This window comes from Equus quagga, chromosome 19 (assembly GCF_021613505.1).
Source record: "Equus quagga isolate Etosha38 chromosome 19, UCLA_HA_Equagga_1.0, whole genome shotgun sequence".
Lineage (NCBI taxonomy): Eukaryota > Metazoa > Chordata > Mammalia > Perissodactyla > Equidae > Equus > Equus quagga.
This window is the reverse complement of record NC_060285.1, coordinates 24,510,303-24,526,470: the sequence shown is the minus strand read 5'-3', so window position 1 is coordinate 24,526,470 and position 16,168 is coordinate 24,510,303. Positions and strand designations below refer to the sequence as shown.

General features: G+C 37.2%; 1 protein-coding gene across 8 annotated transcripts in view; it reads left to right on the top strand.

Moving 5' to 3' along the window:
* Positions 1–8,694, top strand: part of CFAP54 (cilia and flagella associated protein 54) — a 298,057-nt gene extending 289,363 nt beyond the window's left edge. For all 8 annotated transcript variants that reach the window (XM_046646604.1, XM_046646603.1, XM_046646606.1 and 5 more), the window contains one exon: positions 8,452–8,694. In XM_046646604.1, coding sequence (XP_046502560.1) covers positions 8,452–8,571 — 120 coding nt within the window. In that variant the 3' untranslated portion in view covers positions 8,572–8,694. The remainder of the gene's footprint in view (positions 1–8,451) is intronic.
* Positions 8,695–16,168: the final 7,474 nt, after the last annotated feature.

Below are 16,168 nucleotides of genomic sequence, written 5' to 3'. Positions count from 1 at the left end.
TTTACCCACCAGGAAGATCCTCGAAACCTGTCATTATGGGATTTTTATGGAGGTTTCATTACGTAGGCATGATTGATTAAATCATTGGCCATTGGTGATTGGGCTCAATCTCCAGCCTTTCTCCCCTCCCCAGAGGTTGGGGCATAGGCTGAAAGTTTACACTCTCTAATCACATGTTTGGTTTTCCTGGTGACCAACCCCATCCTGAGGATATCTAGGCACCTCCCTGCCATAGCCATCTTATTAGCATACAAGAGAAAATTTCCAAGGGTTTTAGGAGCTCTATGCCAGGAACCTGGGATAAAGACCAAATATTTATGTTTTATTATACCACAACTGTAGGCTATGAACATAACATAAAATTGGTTTTTAAACATACATGCCAGTGAATGTAGTCTCCCTCAATATATCTCCTCTCCTGGAGGCACTCTTCATGCATTCCAATAAAGAGGCCATTGTTCAAAACATTTTTGGGGGCCAGACTGGTGGCGCAGTGGTTAAGTGTGCACATTCCGCTTCTCAGCGGCCTAGGCTTCGCCAGTTCGGATCCCATGTGTGGACATGGCACCACTTGGCAAAACCCATGCTTTGGTAGGCATCCCACTTATAAAGTAGAGGAAGATAGGCATGGATGTTAGCTCAGGGCCAGTCTTCCTCAGCAAAAAGAGGAGGATTGGCAGTAGTTAGCTCAGGGCTAATCTTCCTGAAAAAAAACCCAACATTTTTGGCATCTACTTAGGTGAGAGAAGGGAGACAGGGTCCATTATGCTGCTGAAATGATTTTGGCTGGACTGAAACATTTGGTTTCCTATGCATGTGCGACAATGTGTCTGAGCAAGAATTATTCTTTATAAAAAGGTGAACTCTGCTCAAGAGCTCAAGGAAACACCATGCGCAGCCAGGGCTCAGTGGTGGTAGAGTGATGGTGACGGTGATGATGAGGATTTAAGAAGAGTCTATCCTATTCTTAGATAGTATAACATGGGAACTGATCCCCTCCACAAATGCTGTCTCGCCCGTACCCTATCTTTAATTTCCAACTTTCTTGTTCTCTGAAAAATGCCTTTAAAATAAATTATTTCTTTAAAATTTCATTTTAAAAGATTCCTACCATCTCACCAATATGACCCTTTGAGCTCATATTATGTAAAAAAAACCCCAAGATTTCTTTTCTGTCTTATTTAAAGTTTTATTAACAGCAAAATTAGAGTGATGACAAAGATAATCTTGTTCTCAGCCAAGTGTGAAATTTCCTGTGCTCTGGTAGAGTTGTGTACAAGCCCTTCTCACATTCCTAAGGGTTGGGTGCTGTTTCTGTTAGATTGAGGAGAATAATATCCATTGTTGTTGGTATGAGGATTCTCTTGGTCATATAAAGTACAGTGAAACCAAATATGTCTAGTTCCCTCTCATCTCAACTTTTATTAGATGGATCACCAGTCATTCATGATATCAATTCTTTTTTTTTTTAAGATTGGCCCTGAGCTGACATCTGCTACCAATCTTTTTTTTCTTCTTCTCCCCAGAGCCCCCCCCCCCCCCCCGCCCCCAGTACATAGTTGTATATCCTGGTTGTAGGTTCTTCTACTTCTGCTATATGGGACGCCGCCTTAGCATGGCTTGATGAGCGATACTAGGTCCGCGCCTAGGATCTGAACCAGCAAAACCCTGGGCCACCGAACTGGAGCATGCAGACTTAACCACTCGGCCACAGGGTCGGCCCCCATGATACCAATTCTTCAGTAGCCTAGTATCATATTTTCCTTTTTACTTTGGAATGAAGGTTTTTCCCTAGTCTGAAAAAATCCAATAAATGATTAACTTCAAAGACTCAGGTGATATATTAAGAAGAGAGAGAAAACATGGTAGAAAAACTTATGTGTGAGAATGCGAGATGAAAACAGTATTTGCTTTCCTACCTTGAAGTTATCAAAAAAATTTTTTTCATGGCTCTGGCTCTCTGTGTTTTAAGGTTCTTGAAAGAAGGCAAAGTTAAATCCATCTGTATCACAAAGCTCACAATTTTTTTTTTGAGGAAGATTAGCCCTGAGCTAACATCCACCACCAATCCTCCTCTTTTTTTTTTCTTCTTTTGCTGAGGAAGATTGGCCCGAGCTAACATCCACTCCCATCTTTCTCTACTTTATATGTGGGACGCCTGCCACAGCATGGCTTGATAAGCAGTGCATACGTCTGCACCTGGGATCTGAACTGGTGAACCCTGGGCCGCCAAAGCAGAGCATGAGAACTTAACTGCTGCATCACCGGACCCGCCCACAAAGCTCACAGTTTTTGATATTCCACTTACCAATTACAAGAGTAGGCAAGCCTAACTGATTAGAGGAGATTTGCCTTTCTCTCTTTTTTCTTGGTCCTTAGCACTCAAAATCAATGAAAAGGCAACTGACACTGTGCTAAGAGAAGCAAGAAGAGGTGTCAAAGTAGATGCTCAATAAAAAGTCAGCGGATTGAGAAAAACCATAGGTACTTTGAAGACTATATGATTTTTCTTTCAATTAAAGGAAATTGTTGGAACAAAAGAACAGAAGTAATAAAATCTTTCATTGTGACAGAATCTAGTTTCCATGCAGAAACTCATATAAAATATAGCCCTGGTAAATAACCTCTGACTCGCCAATGGCTTTCAAAACTTCCCAAACAAGTTCAAGTCCAGGCCTGATTTTAATGAACCCCTTCAGTGTACCCCAACTGATTAACTTCCTTTCCCTTCCTAGTAGGATTCAGGGTTTATCCTCTCCAGGCAGGCAAAATCAGCACCATTTCTTTACTATCGCTCCTTAATGCATAACCTACTTGAACTGAGTTCCAGTCTACTACCTGCCAAGCTGTTTTCTTCCTTTCTCGCTACAAAGCCTTTCCTAATCCAGGAAAAAGAACAAGAATTCCTTCATCCCTTATTCCAGACAATTCAGACTCAAAGCTATTTACAAAAACATGAAAGACTTCTCAGTGATTACATGATTGCCAATCTTGCCTCCCCTGAATGAGAAAGAAATTCAATAATTTCTCCCAAGCTTAACTTTACTTGAGAAATTTCCTATGGAAGACCTAGAACCTTCCATAAAATTTCCAAAAGCTGAAGCTGGAAAACTGTCCAGAGTGCCACCAGGCCCATGGGAGAAGCAGGAGACTGAAGTCAGGCGGGGCTGGAAGGAGAATCTACATGCGGCAAGGGCATTTCCTGGTTGACAGACATGGTGGGCGGGAGTTCAGAGGCGAGTTGGGCAGTGGGGGACAGGCAGTGCAGCCGGGTGGTTAGGAATGTGTTCTGAGGAGCCAACCTGCCTGGGTGTGAGTCCTGGCCCTGACACTAATTAGATGAGGGAGCGTGGGCAAGTCTCCTAAGGTCTCTGAGCCTCATGGGTGTTTTCACGTTGTAAAAAATCATGTGGTCTCACTTAAATGTCCAGGTAATCAACCCTGAACAGACACAGGTGTCTAAAGAAGTACTTTACCTGTTAACTCCATCATTTTACTTGAAATCTTGTCAATTTTATTTTACTTCTTTAAATCTTGAACTTTCCTCACAGAAAATATAACTGTGACCTCCTGAGGCAGCTTCGGATGCTCTTAATATTTATAGCATTGCTATTCTTTGGCTGTGAGATAAATTTAGCATTTTCACCTAACTCAACATTTTTTCAAACTGGACTCCGTGATTTTGATGATAGTGTTTTCTTTATTTTACTGTTTAATAAAATCTTATTTCATTAATTACTTGGAACATGTTTGGGTGGTTTCTTTTTGTTCCTAAGTAGAAGTTTTAGGAATAATAAGGCTCAATAGCACGTCTGTGAATTAACATTACTTTGAAATATTTAGCTATTGGAATACGGCAAGAGAATGTAATCAGTAACATAAATATTGAGAAATAATAAACAAAATTATCTTTATTTGTAAGTGATATAATTGTAAAACCAAAACCCCAGAGTTTTTAAAATGACTAGATTAAGAGAATCTGATAAAGTGGCTAATATAAAAATCAATAATTTTATCTCTACTAAGAATAACCATTTAAAATGGAAAATTTTAAGTTCCACTCACAATGATATCGAAACTATGAAATGCCTAGGAATAAATTTAATAAAAATATTACAGGATGCAAGTAAATAAAAGGATGAGTTTTAGTAGTAGACAATTTTACAATGCCGTTCATTAAAAAAACCTCTCCCTTCTCCTGAATTAAAAAGTCAGTTAATTTTATGTTAATGACACCCTCTTCTTGCATCTAATTAACATTGTATGGGAATTCTTAGCCAGTGAAATAAAGGAAGAAAAATAAAAAGGTATAATTATGGGAAAGGAAGAAATACATTCTCATTATTGACGGATATAGAAAATCCAAAATAGTCTTCAAATAAACTCTTAGAATGAATAAATGAATTTATCAAAGTTGCTATATACAATATCAATGTAAATATAAATTTTATTTCTATATAGCAGGAAAAACAATTAGAAATGAAATTTTTAAAAAGTTCTGTGCGGTAATATTAGAAAATTTACGTGGAAATGCAAAGGACTGGAATAGCTAGGGCATCTGGAAAAAGAGGAAAGCTGGCGAACTTACACTTCTAGTTATCAGGTCTTATTAAAGAGCTACATTAACAGTGTGGGCTTGGAGAGAATATAGATATAGACCAATGAAAGAGAATAGAGTCGAGAAAGAGAGCCACACCTACGCAGTCCCCTGGTTCGTGTCAAAGGTGATTCTGCAGTACAGTGAAGAGAGAACTGTCTTTTCGACAAATAGATCTGGGCCGATTGGGTATCTATATGGGAAAATAAGGCACTTCAATCCCTACTTCACAATATGTACCAAATCCATTGCAAATCGATTGTAGAACTAAATGTGAATGATAAACAATAAAGCTTCTAGAAGAAATCATAGGAGATGATCTTCATGACTTTGATAATGGCAGAGCTTTCATAATAGGACCTATGAAAAAGTACCAACCATAAGGGCAAACACTGATAAATTGGACTGTATTTTAAGACACCATTCAGAGAATGAAATGGCAAGGCATAACGGGGGAGAATATATTTACATATAGCCAACAAAGGATTGGTTTCTAGAATATATTGAGAAGCAGTAGTAAAAAGACAACTCCTTCTTAATTGGACAAAAGATATGCACTTCATAGAGACCAGTAAACGTACATTCAATATTATTAGTTGTCAGGGACATGACATCAAAAACATGAAGAGATACCTCAAAACATACAACAGAAGGGCTAAAATTAAAGGTAAAATGATCAAAGTTTGTGAAGATGTGGAATAATTGATGCCCTCATACATTGCTGGCGGGGTATAATTTGGCCAATCATTTTAGGAAAATGTTAGGTAGAATCAGCTTAAAGATATATGCATAACCAATGGCTCGAAAAACTCCACTTTTGTGAGTATTCATAACGGAAATGTGTACATTTGTATACCAAAAGCCATGCTGATTCTAAACAGTGAAAAATCTGAAATAAAGTTTTGAAATAATACTTTGAAATAACCCAAATGCCCAGCATCTGGAAAATGAATAAATAGTGATACATTCATACAATGGAAACTGTACATCAGTAAGAATGAACAAAGTATTGTTAGACTCAACGACATGGATGAATCTGAGGAACATAACATTGGACAAAATAGCCAGACACAGAAAAGTATATATTTTATGATATTTTATAATTCTACTTAAGTACAGTTAAAACACACACACACACACACACACACACAGGTAAAACTAAGCTATTGGTATAGAAGCCAGAATAGTGGTTCCTTTGTTGGAAGGAAGGCAGAGTTAGTCACTAGGAGGGGGCACCAGGGGGACTTCTTGAGTGCTGATCATGTTCTATGATCTGGGTGATGGTTATGAGGATGTGTTCATTTTGCAAAAAAAAGAAAAAATTATCAAGTTGTGCACTTATGATTTCTCCCATTTTGTCCATATGTTATACCTAAAGAAAAGTTTATTTAAAGACTTGCATTTAGCAGTAGCAAAATATAGACTACGGTTTTATAGCATGGTAGAAAAAGCTAGAATTTGAAGCATCTGATTCCACCAAAGGGCTTGGAATGCCTGCATGTGTGTGGAAAGGGAGGAGTGGGTGGGTCCTCACAAGGGTGGGTCCTGACATTTTAGGGTAACTTGTATTCTCCTGAGGACAAAAAAATAATTAATAACTCCTGGGCGACAACTGTTTTTCTTTTATCTTCTTGGTCTGAAGCTTTCACTTGTGGCTTCCATAAACAAACTCAGCAGTTAATCTTCATCCTTTGACAAATGACTACTTGCTTCTGCAATTCATTGTCAGGGTTAGAGGCCAAAGTGCTCTATTTGTACCTAGGATATAAATTATGTCGTGAAGATACTTCTAATGTTATGTAAAACTAACTTGGCCTAAACTAACTTAGTTGTGTTTTTTAAATATCATTCCTATCTAACATGAGAAGAATTCTACAGTAACAGAGATATAGTATAAGAGAAAACACACACATTTTTCATGGTAATTATTATATTTTTGTATACTACTTTGAAAATCATCTATTAAAGCATATTAAATTGGACATGAGATATTTCATCACTATATAATAGAATGAATCTTTAGTGCAGTTAAATAGCAATGAGAAATAACCAAATAATCACAGTAAACACATGTATTTTCAACATATTAATAAACCAGTGGATGTTTTCTTGCCAAAATATTCCCTTATTTTTTTCCTGAATAAAACATAGTCATTAAATGGCAAAAAAAAAAAAAAAAGATTTATAACATTCCATAATAATATGCTGCCCTAGGTATGGGAAAACCCTCATATATTTCTGGTTAAGTGTTAATTGCCATGACCTATCTGGAAAGTAATCTGGCAAGAAATGCTAAAGTGTAAAATGTAAATACCCTCTGACTAAACCAACCACCTTGGAGAATCAGGAGGACAGAAATAAAAGCAGCCATATCCAAGGATATGTATAAACAAACAAGTATGTACAAAAACTAGAAACAACTTCTGTGGCAAATTATTGAATAAATTAGGATACTGCCATCCTATGCATTGTTAGTAGCCATTAAATATGATGTATTCAATCATGACAGTAATATGTAGCTTTCACTGAGTGCTTGCTGTGTGCTAGGCACCGTTGTAAGTGTTTTATATGTATAAACTCATTCCATCCTTGTAACAACAATATGAGGAAGGAGCTATTATTATTTCCATTTTACAGATAGGAAATTAAGTTGAAATGGATCAAATATTTCAGCCGACCTCACAAAGCTGGTATGCAGTGAGGTCTGTATTTGAACCAGGCTGTCTTACTCCAGGATGCACACCCTTCACCTCCACGTGGTTATTCTGCCTCCCTGAATGAAGGTGGGATTTCTCTCACATATTGAAAAAGCAAGTAATGGAAGTCTGGTTATCCTATTCCAAAAGAGAAAAAGAAAAAAACCCCCACATGAAGATACATTTTTCTGAGGATTTTAAGTTTTGGAAACATACTCCTCAAACTGCCAACACTGATTATTCTAGGACTGAGTGAGAAAGGAGGATGTTATTAATTTTTTATTTATTCACTTTATTATTTGAAGTTATAGAAAGTACTGGAATACTTTTGTCATTTTTTAATCAATAAGGTGAAGAAAAAGAAATTAAAACCAGACTCCACTTTTAGGTTCATTATGCTGTCTTGAGAATACAAGTTTCATTCAACAAACAGACAAGAAATGAATAAAACTTGTCCTCTAATTTCTTACCAGGACTCAGGCCTACAAGGGTCTAACTCATTGTGGTCATTCTCCATGACATTTGTTCATTCGTCTTCAAAGTATCCAGATCGGCATGAAGTGGGTCCCCAGTAAACATTCGTTTCCTTTCCTTCAAGTCTGTTCTCTCCTTCCTGCCCTTCTCCAGATCAAATAACCAGCGCTATGATCACAAAGCAGTCTTCACTTTCCATTTTTCAGCCTGCTCAGATGACTTTGGCTGCACTAGTCCTCAGCATGGTAACCGGGGCCTCTTTCAGAGAGAGTGAGCTTCAAACAACTCACTTCACTGTGTCAGGACTTAAACTCATAATGAGGGGGGAGATTTGCCAAATGAGGGAAGGTAGTCTGTTCCAGAGGAGAGGATGTCATTAGGAACGGGCTCAAAGTCCTACGTTAGAATCATGTACAATGGTTACATACATACAAATAATCCGTATTTCTAGAAGGATCTGCTGTTTTATAGGCTAATTTATGGATCTGAATAAGACGTAAGATGATATATGTGACATTTCAGCAGTGTAGAGATGTGAAACTTTGCATCTTATTTTAGGCAAGAGTTAAATATTTTTCACATAAAATTATTATATGGAATTGGTCTTTGTGTATTTTGCGTACTTTACTTCAGTCAACAGTTTGAAACAATGCATTTCATGAACTCTTTTGTGCTTTTTCTCAGGTCCCATTTACTATCTCGCGGACATCTATATTCAATCTCGAGAGACTTTTTGATCTTGCTAGCGGTTGTATCATACCGGGAGGAAGCCTTTTCAACTGGATGGTGTCAATTATTCCCTGAACATCCTTACATGTTAACCTTACAAAGAATTTAATTATTATTGTTTTTCTTGGTTTGAAATAGGTTTTTGGAACTGTCCTCTTATAAAAAACAAAATAAAATTGTTTTCTTACACAAGCTAAATGTCTTTAAAAATTATAGTTTTGAGTAATGTTTTAATCGTATTTGAATTAAATGACAATACTATTGCCTATTAAAACTATCTTACAGAAGTATTCAGAGAAAATCTTTGTTCACAACGCAACTATTCCCATATTTATATGGTTTATGTTTAGATTGTCTTTAGATGTGTCCACACAACAAGACTGGATCAAACCAGTGGTTCTCAACTCAGGGTGGTTTTGCCCCTCAGATGACATTTGGCAATGTCTGAAGACATTATGGATTGTTATAACTGGGGAATGAGTGCTACTGGCTTCTAGTGGGTAGAAGATAGGAATGCTGCTAAGTATCCTATGATACCCAGGAAAGCCCCCCACACAAGAATTATCTGGCCCAAAATGTCAAGGATGCCAAGGTTAAGAAACTCCGGATTAAACCTCAACATAAGGTCAGTTCAACTTTGGAGGTTTGCCTATGTTTCATGGGAAGAAATCCGTAGCAAATTAGACCTTTCATATTTTATACTTCTGAGAGGCAACATTGCGTACATTTTGGAGTATGGGTTATGGAATTATAGAGACCTAAATTTGAATAGTAAATTCACCACTTACTAGTTGTGCTACTTTGAGAAAGTAGCAAATTCTTTAAGCCTTGTTTCCTCACCTATTGAATGGGGATATTAATAGGATTGCTGTGTGGATTAAATTAAGTGAGATGATGAATAAATAATATCTTAGCATAATATCTGAGGTAGTAATAGTCACTGTGTTAGGCATTATCATTTTCCTGCCAAATTGGAAGAGGACCATGCATTTCTGACCCGCTTTGTTTAGCATCAGAGAATAGTGTAAATGAATGCTTCCTACGTGCTGGCCCATGGATGGATACTCATGGTAAAATGAAAAGAATAGGGATACATAGATGCGTTTTTCTAAAGCTAAATGTGTTTAATGAATTACCCTTTATTCTGAGATTATAGATTTCCTGCTTCCTATTGGTGTTAAAATGGTCTTTCTTTTATGAAGTAGTGGTAATAGCAGCTGGTAACTGATATTTTAAAATGTTTTTACTCTATAATAAAAGAAAAAAGTAGCAACCTTTAATTGGCCCCTGACTTTTTAAAGAATACTGCATGGAGGAAACAAGGCTTGAGCAAGATTTTTAATGATAAGAAAGATTTTATGGTTGCTGTAGGCAGGATGCTGCAGGAGAACACAGGCATAGAAACGAACATGGATATGGTGTATGTGCAGGGGACTTTCCTACTGCCTCTCTGGAGTGGACAGTGATGACGGAAAATAAGATGACCTCTAAGGGGGGAGCTAGAGTGAAGACTTCACTCTTCCCTATTCAGTATATGATAGGGACCCAATACTGGTGATTAAGGAGAGGAGTGACAAATTCCTGGCACTAGTAGACATTCAACACATGTTGAGTGAGTGAAAGGGAATGAATGATTGAAATGAATGATAGCCTGGCTTTCAGGGAAGATAAGTATGCAGTGTACAATGGAAAGGGAAGAAACAAAGGCAAGAAGACCAGTAGGAAATCATGTTGTAGTGAAAGAGAAAGAGAAAGGAATAAAATATTTACCATGCAATTCAGAAAAAAAAAATTTGCCTAAGGACTATACTTTTATGTGAAATAAAGTTTGGGTCTCAACCAGAAAAGCCATTCAGATAGTGATGGCTCTAATGTGGTGAAGGTTTGCAAATCCTTTGTCCAGGGACTGGGGTTTATAAATTTCTCTGCTGGGATGGAGAATGCTTTCAAGGGTTTTGTGTTTCTCCCATGGGGCAGTTTAATTTATTCTGCAAAATTTAGCCACCAGGAGCAAAAAGGTACAACAAAAGGCACTACACATTTAATATAGGTGTGGAAGTATAGCATGATTAATAACCAAGGCCACTCACTTCAACCTAATGTTAATTTCTTGAGAATGTATATGCATGTCTTTCAGTCTTCAGCACTATTAAGGTTTTTGCTAATTGGATGCTTTTTATTTTTCTTTATTTAAATGTTAGTTGAGATAAATGCATGTACTGTTTTATACAACTCTAGAACAAGGCCTAACACATAATAGAGGTCTATAATATTTGTTGAATGAATGAATGATTGAATGGATGGATGGATGAATGGATGGATGTGACCCAGGCAAGATGACACTATGAGATTCTAAAAGATATCACCACCACTCCACCTCCACTACCACTACCATGATTGTCTACGCTTTCTGGAGCATTTACCATGTTGGCACTGTGTTAGTAAGCACTTCATATGCATTATCTCCTTCTGTGCTCACAAAATTATGACCATGATGCACATAGGATGACTGACTCCATGTTACAGATGAGGAAATAAAAGCATAAGGCAGTTAAGTAACTTGCCCAATGATCACAGTTAATCAGAGGTAGAGCCGGAATTTAAATCCCAGCTCTGTCTGACTGGAGAATTGAGTGTTTCATTGCTAAGCTGATTTCCCCAGCACCTGCACTAGCCCTGCTGCTCTGAGAAATTTGAAAGTCGAGGGAGAGGAAGACACAGCTGAACCTCATGCTAAAACTGGGACACCTATCATGGAACACCCTAGGAGCAGATTTTTTAAAATGACTTGCAAACCTGAATGGATGCCCCAAGAAAGCAATGGAGGGTCCCCGATGTTCTCCATTCCAACATATTGGTTTCCTCTAGGGAAGGCAGGTCCCTTCCAACTATTACAGATAGTGTTTCCGCACATTTCTGTTTTTTCTCCACTTTTAGTAACTTACAGATGCTGTTATTTTCGGGTGTTGTTTTGACTGAGAGAAACACTGTCTAAAACTGCACCAGACCCTGCAGTCACAGCTTCCTCATTTTAAGCCATCATTCCAGAAATCCCCCATCTCTTCTAAAATAGGAACAACACTCACTAGTTAAAGCTGAAACTTTCTGTGCAAGGCAGTGAGGAAATGGTGACGAGCCGGGCTGAAGTAGAAACAAAAGGGAAATTCAAAATTTACCAGGATGAACGATGTGTTGATTTCCAGAAATGTCTTTCAGGTTTTTTTAAAGACCAAATTACACAATTTGCAGCTGGCTTTTTTTTGTAATGCAATCTACAGTATCTACAAATGCTTTATAGCAGACACCTGCAATGTTTTCTATTTGTTTTAATTATAACAGAGAATGACAGAAGGCAAACAGAAGGGGGGAGAAGAAGGGAAGCAGAAAAAGAAGAGAGAGAAGCAATGAGCAAGAGAAAGGAGCCAGTGCCAGCGGCTAAGTGATGGATAATAAACCCCAGTGCTTCCCATGTCTTTCTCCAAATCCATCTCCAAGAGATTGCTTTAGAAATTGACCACCTGCTAGCTATTCAGAACTTTAATGCAGTAGTCTCGGTTCACTTCAAGAGTAGGCACTTTACACATTGGCAACCCCAGTTGACTTGTTCTCCACTGAATTGCAGGGAAAAATGGCACATTTCTGGAAAGGACTAGAAACTTGGTTTCTGCCTCTGGTCTGCATTGCCCTTCCTTCTTCTTCCAGACAACATTATACAAATCTCTCCATCCCAGCTCAAATGGCAGAGGGTAGGACTCCCAGAACTACTTGAGCACTTCCTGGTGCCCTGCTCATTTGGCTTTTAATAGAGTCCTTGGCCACATGCTTCTGTATTGTTCTATTTTCACAGCTCAGTCTTATAAACTTAGTTCAAGGGTGTCATAATGCCCCACGTTCCTTTGGGTTTCATTTAGCTGAGACTGGGTACATCATTGTTTGCTAATGTATCTTGGAATCTACAGGGTGTCCATAAAGCCTGGAAACTTACATGAAATATACATAATGTCATCAAGGATATCTTCAGTCCATAGGAAAATAAAATATTATTTTTAACTTATTTAATATTCTCTATGTGGCATAAGATTGAACAAGTCCCTACCCGGGGTTAGGGGAGAAAACAGTGGGCCCAGAAGTCCGCTGTTTAACCACCTTTTCTCATGTTTTAAATGTTTGTGATATACCTGCAAAGAAGCTCCCACCCACGTGCCCGAGGAAACTCATGCAATAGCGTTCACTAATGCATTGATTAAATAGCAAAAAAAAGGAAACCGACTAAATAGCCCTCAGGTAGAGAATGGATAAATAAGTCAGGACGTAAATGAATTAATTAAAGAGACATATCAATCTGGATACACTTCCAAAGCAGGTTGAGCAAAAGAAAAAAAAATAAAGTATTGCAGAAGGATACATATAAGATACCGTTTGTATAAGGTTTACAAAACAGGCAAAATTGCATAATCAATAGTACTTATGGCTATATAAATATGTACTACAAACATTCTTTTTTAATGCACGTTAATGGTCAACACCAAATTCAGGTTTGTGGTCACCTTTTAAATGAAGGAAGGGGAATGAGGTGTGCTAGGAAGAATGTCCAAGAGGTTTCATTTGTATTTGTAAAACTTTCTTTCTGAAGGTGAGTGTTTGTTACATTGGTCTCTAATTTTGCATTCATGATGTATTTCATAAATTAAAAGCAGACACACTGTTTACCTTCCTCATCTTGTTGGCTGGCAAGCTTCACATTGCCCTTGGCTCATCTATCAGTAAATAATTATTAAATGTGAGTTACGACTCTGGTCTCGTTATACAACTATAACTGCATAGTTCACATCTGATTCCATTATTTTGAGTTTAAATGACAACTAAAGATCATTTTGAAATTAATGTGGAACTATACATGTGCCCAATTTTAGAAAACTCAGTCTATGAAAATATTAATTTTTAATATAAGTTAGTAGAGCCTCAATAAATGTTTAATTAAATTGAGGCAGATTCCCTGTACAATTTCTTTCAATTCTGAGTTCCCTAGCTATACTTTAAATTATTTGATTTTCCAAAATTAGATATATGCAGAGCTTTTTACATGACTGCTTGTTATGCGAAATGAGGTTCACTTGTAAAATCCATCTACCATCCATAATTTCAATGTTTTTAAAAATATATTAAGGAAGAAGTTTCTCTTTGCTGAAGACGCATTTGCTATTTTTGCTTTATACTTCAGTAGAACTTTATGAGTTGCAACTTTGACGTTAAAATTTCCATGGCAACAGAGTTTTTTTGTCATAAACACAAGCATGATTAAGAGGAAGGCTTTACTGACGGCAGTTTTCTTCATAATTAAATTCATTAGTTAAAATTCTGGGTTAACAGGCGTAGAAATTTTATTACAACAAGGACATTTTCAAGTCGGGCTTTGGAGACAACACAGAATTGATATTAAATAAATGTCTTTGGTCCTGGTGATATTTAAGATAACATTTATACATTTTGTATTTAATAGCTTAGAATGGAATAGGTCTAAAACCATCTTCTGCCCAAGTACGAAATCACCCTGAACTCTCCCTTTAAATTGTCCGCAGTGGGAAGCTCTATAGATTTCTCAGTGATTTGAAGATTTCTAAGTAGTTTCACCACTTTCTTGATTTAATTCTTCCCCACAAGCTTCAGAAGAATTTCTTGAACTGATTTCTTTTCTCATCGTTATGAAGGCAACTCAGAACTAATGTAGAGAATTTGCAAAATGTTGAAAGGCACAAAGTAGAAAATAAAAGTTACCCAGAAATCCACCACTATGAAACAATCAGTGTTAACATTTAAACACATTTCCTACAGCATATCGAATTGTCTTCTCTAACAGCCATAAAAAACAGTCTTCAGACTGAAAAAGATCAAGATTTGAGGCAACTGTCCATATTCCCTAAGGGGTAGATGGGTCTTTTCAGAGCCTGTTGGCTGAGAAAATGCCTGAGTTGGGAGTGTTTCGACCTGGTGGTTTGGATGAAATGCAGTTAGAAAAATCAGGATGTAATTAGATTGGAAGGAAACGTCCAGAGTTCTCCTTCTTAGAAATAAATTGTGTAGTAATGACACATAGGAGGTGAAAAAATGTCAAATCTTCATTTTGTCCTTTGGAGGCTGGTCATTTGCTCTCTTTTTTCATAGATACGTTAGTATTTCCCTGGCAACAGCTCTTTCATTCATGCACGCATTTGTTCATTTGTTAGATTTTATTACTCAGTGCCTTTGCTTCCAGGCAAAAATATCCTTTCTCACTCTTTTTACTTAAAAAATATTTATCAAGTGTCCTTTGTGTGTCAGAGACTGTGCACACGAGGAATGCCACCTGGGCAGACCCTTCCTTCAAAAAGTCACGTCTAATGATGCCAGCTCTTCATTCCAGATTCAGCCGAGGCATCTCCCCTACCTCTGACCTGTCTTTACTGCTACCGCCTGGTGCCTCTGTGTACCACTCATTGTGCTTGTGATACCCACTCTGCTTTATACATGCTGACTTTCATGTCTGTCCCCTCTGAGGTCAGGGAGTAAGGTAACTGGATTTCAAGGAAACAAATGATTTTATTTTCCCATGTTTTGCAGAAGTTTCTCATTAAATTTTGATGTGCATTTCTTTGATTACAACTGAGGGTGATCGTTTTCACATTTGCTATTGGCCATTTTTTCCATTTTTATGCCTCTTCAGGGCCTCTGCTCAATTTTTTACTTGTATGTCCATCTATTTTTTCCTTGCTGATTTCCAAGATCTTTCAATATCCAGGCTATTAGCCTTTTTCATATGATTTGTGAATTTTTTTTCAGGTCTTCATTTGCCTCTCAATTTTCATTTACACTTCAATGGTTGTTAGTTTTAAAACTGTGGTAGTCAAATCTTGACCACTTAGTTATATTCAGACTTGCACAAAAAGGGATATAAGGTAGCTTACAAGTGTACATTTAATACAAAGATAAGATAATTAAAACCAGATAAGGAAAAGGAGGCAAAGAAAACAAATAAAAGTAGGAAAGTAAGATGGAGGCAGGACTTGAGTTAATTTCTTGAAAAAAGATGCTATTACAACCTTTACCCTCACTTGGGGTCAGCCGCACATGTGGCTGAGTGCTTTCCTACAGCAATTACTTGTGTTGACAAGTATATACAATGCATTACAAGATCGGCAATGTTGTGAGAGAAAAACAGACCACATACTTTGGAGAAGCTATGCCTGATACTAATTCCAGAAAACACTTTTTCCCAGGGGTCCTCATGAGAATATGCTCTAAAGGAACTGTGCCTTCAACAGTAGCCTACAGTAAAATGTAACCCATTTCATAGATCATTTCAAGGACTGTAGACTTTCAAGGGATTATAGATTATAGACTTTCCTTTCAAGGGTTTTTCACTTATTTTTGCAAAACAATATACATATCTGATTAATTAGTTTAAAGCAATTGGGGGAGAAGATACAAGGGAGGGAGGTCAAGGAAAATGATATGTTTATTAATCTTAAAAATAGTTTCGTTTTGTTTGAGAAAAATACTTCAATGTGGCTTTTTTCTTAGAGCAATTTCACTGGTTAAAAATATTTTTCAAATATATTTGGGGTGCTGTGGAAAAACACATCAAAATGGCTATTTTTCAAAACTTCAAAGGCTGATGCTTTGAATTGCTTGAAGT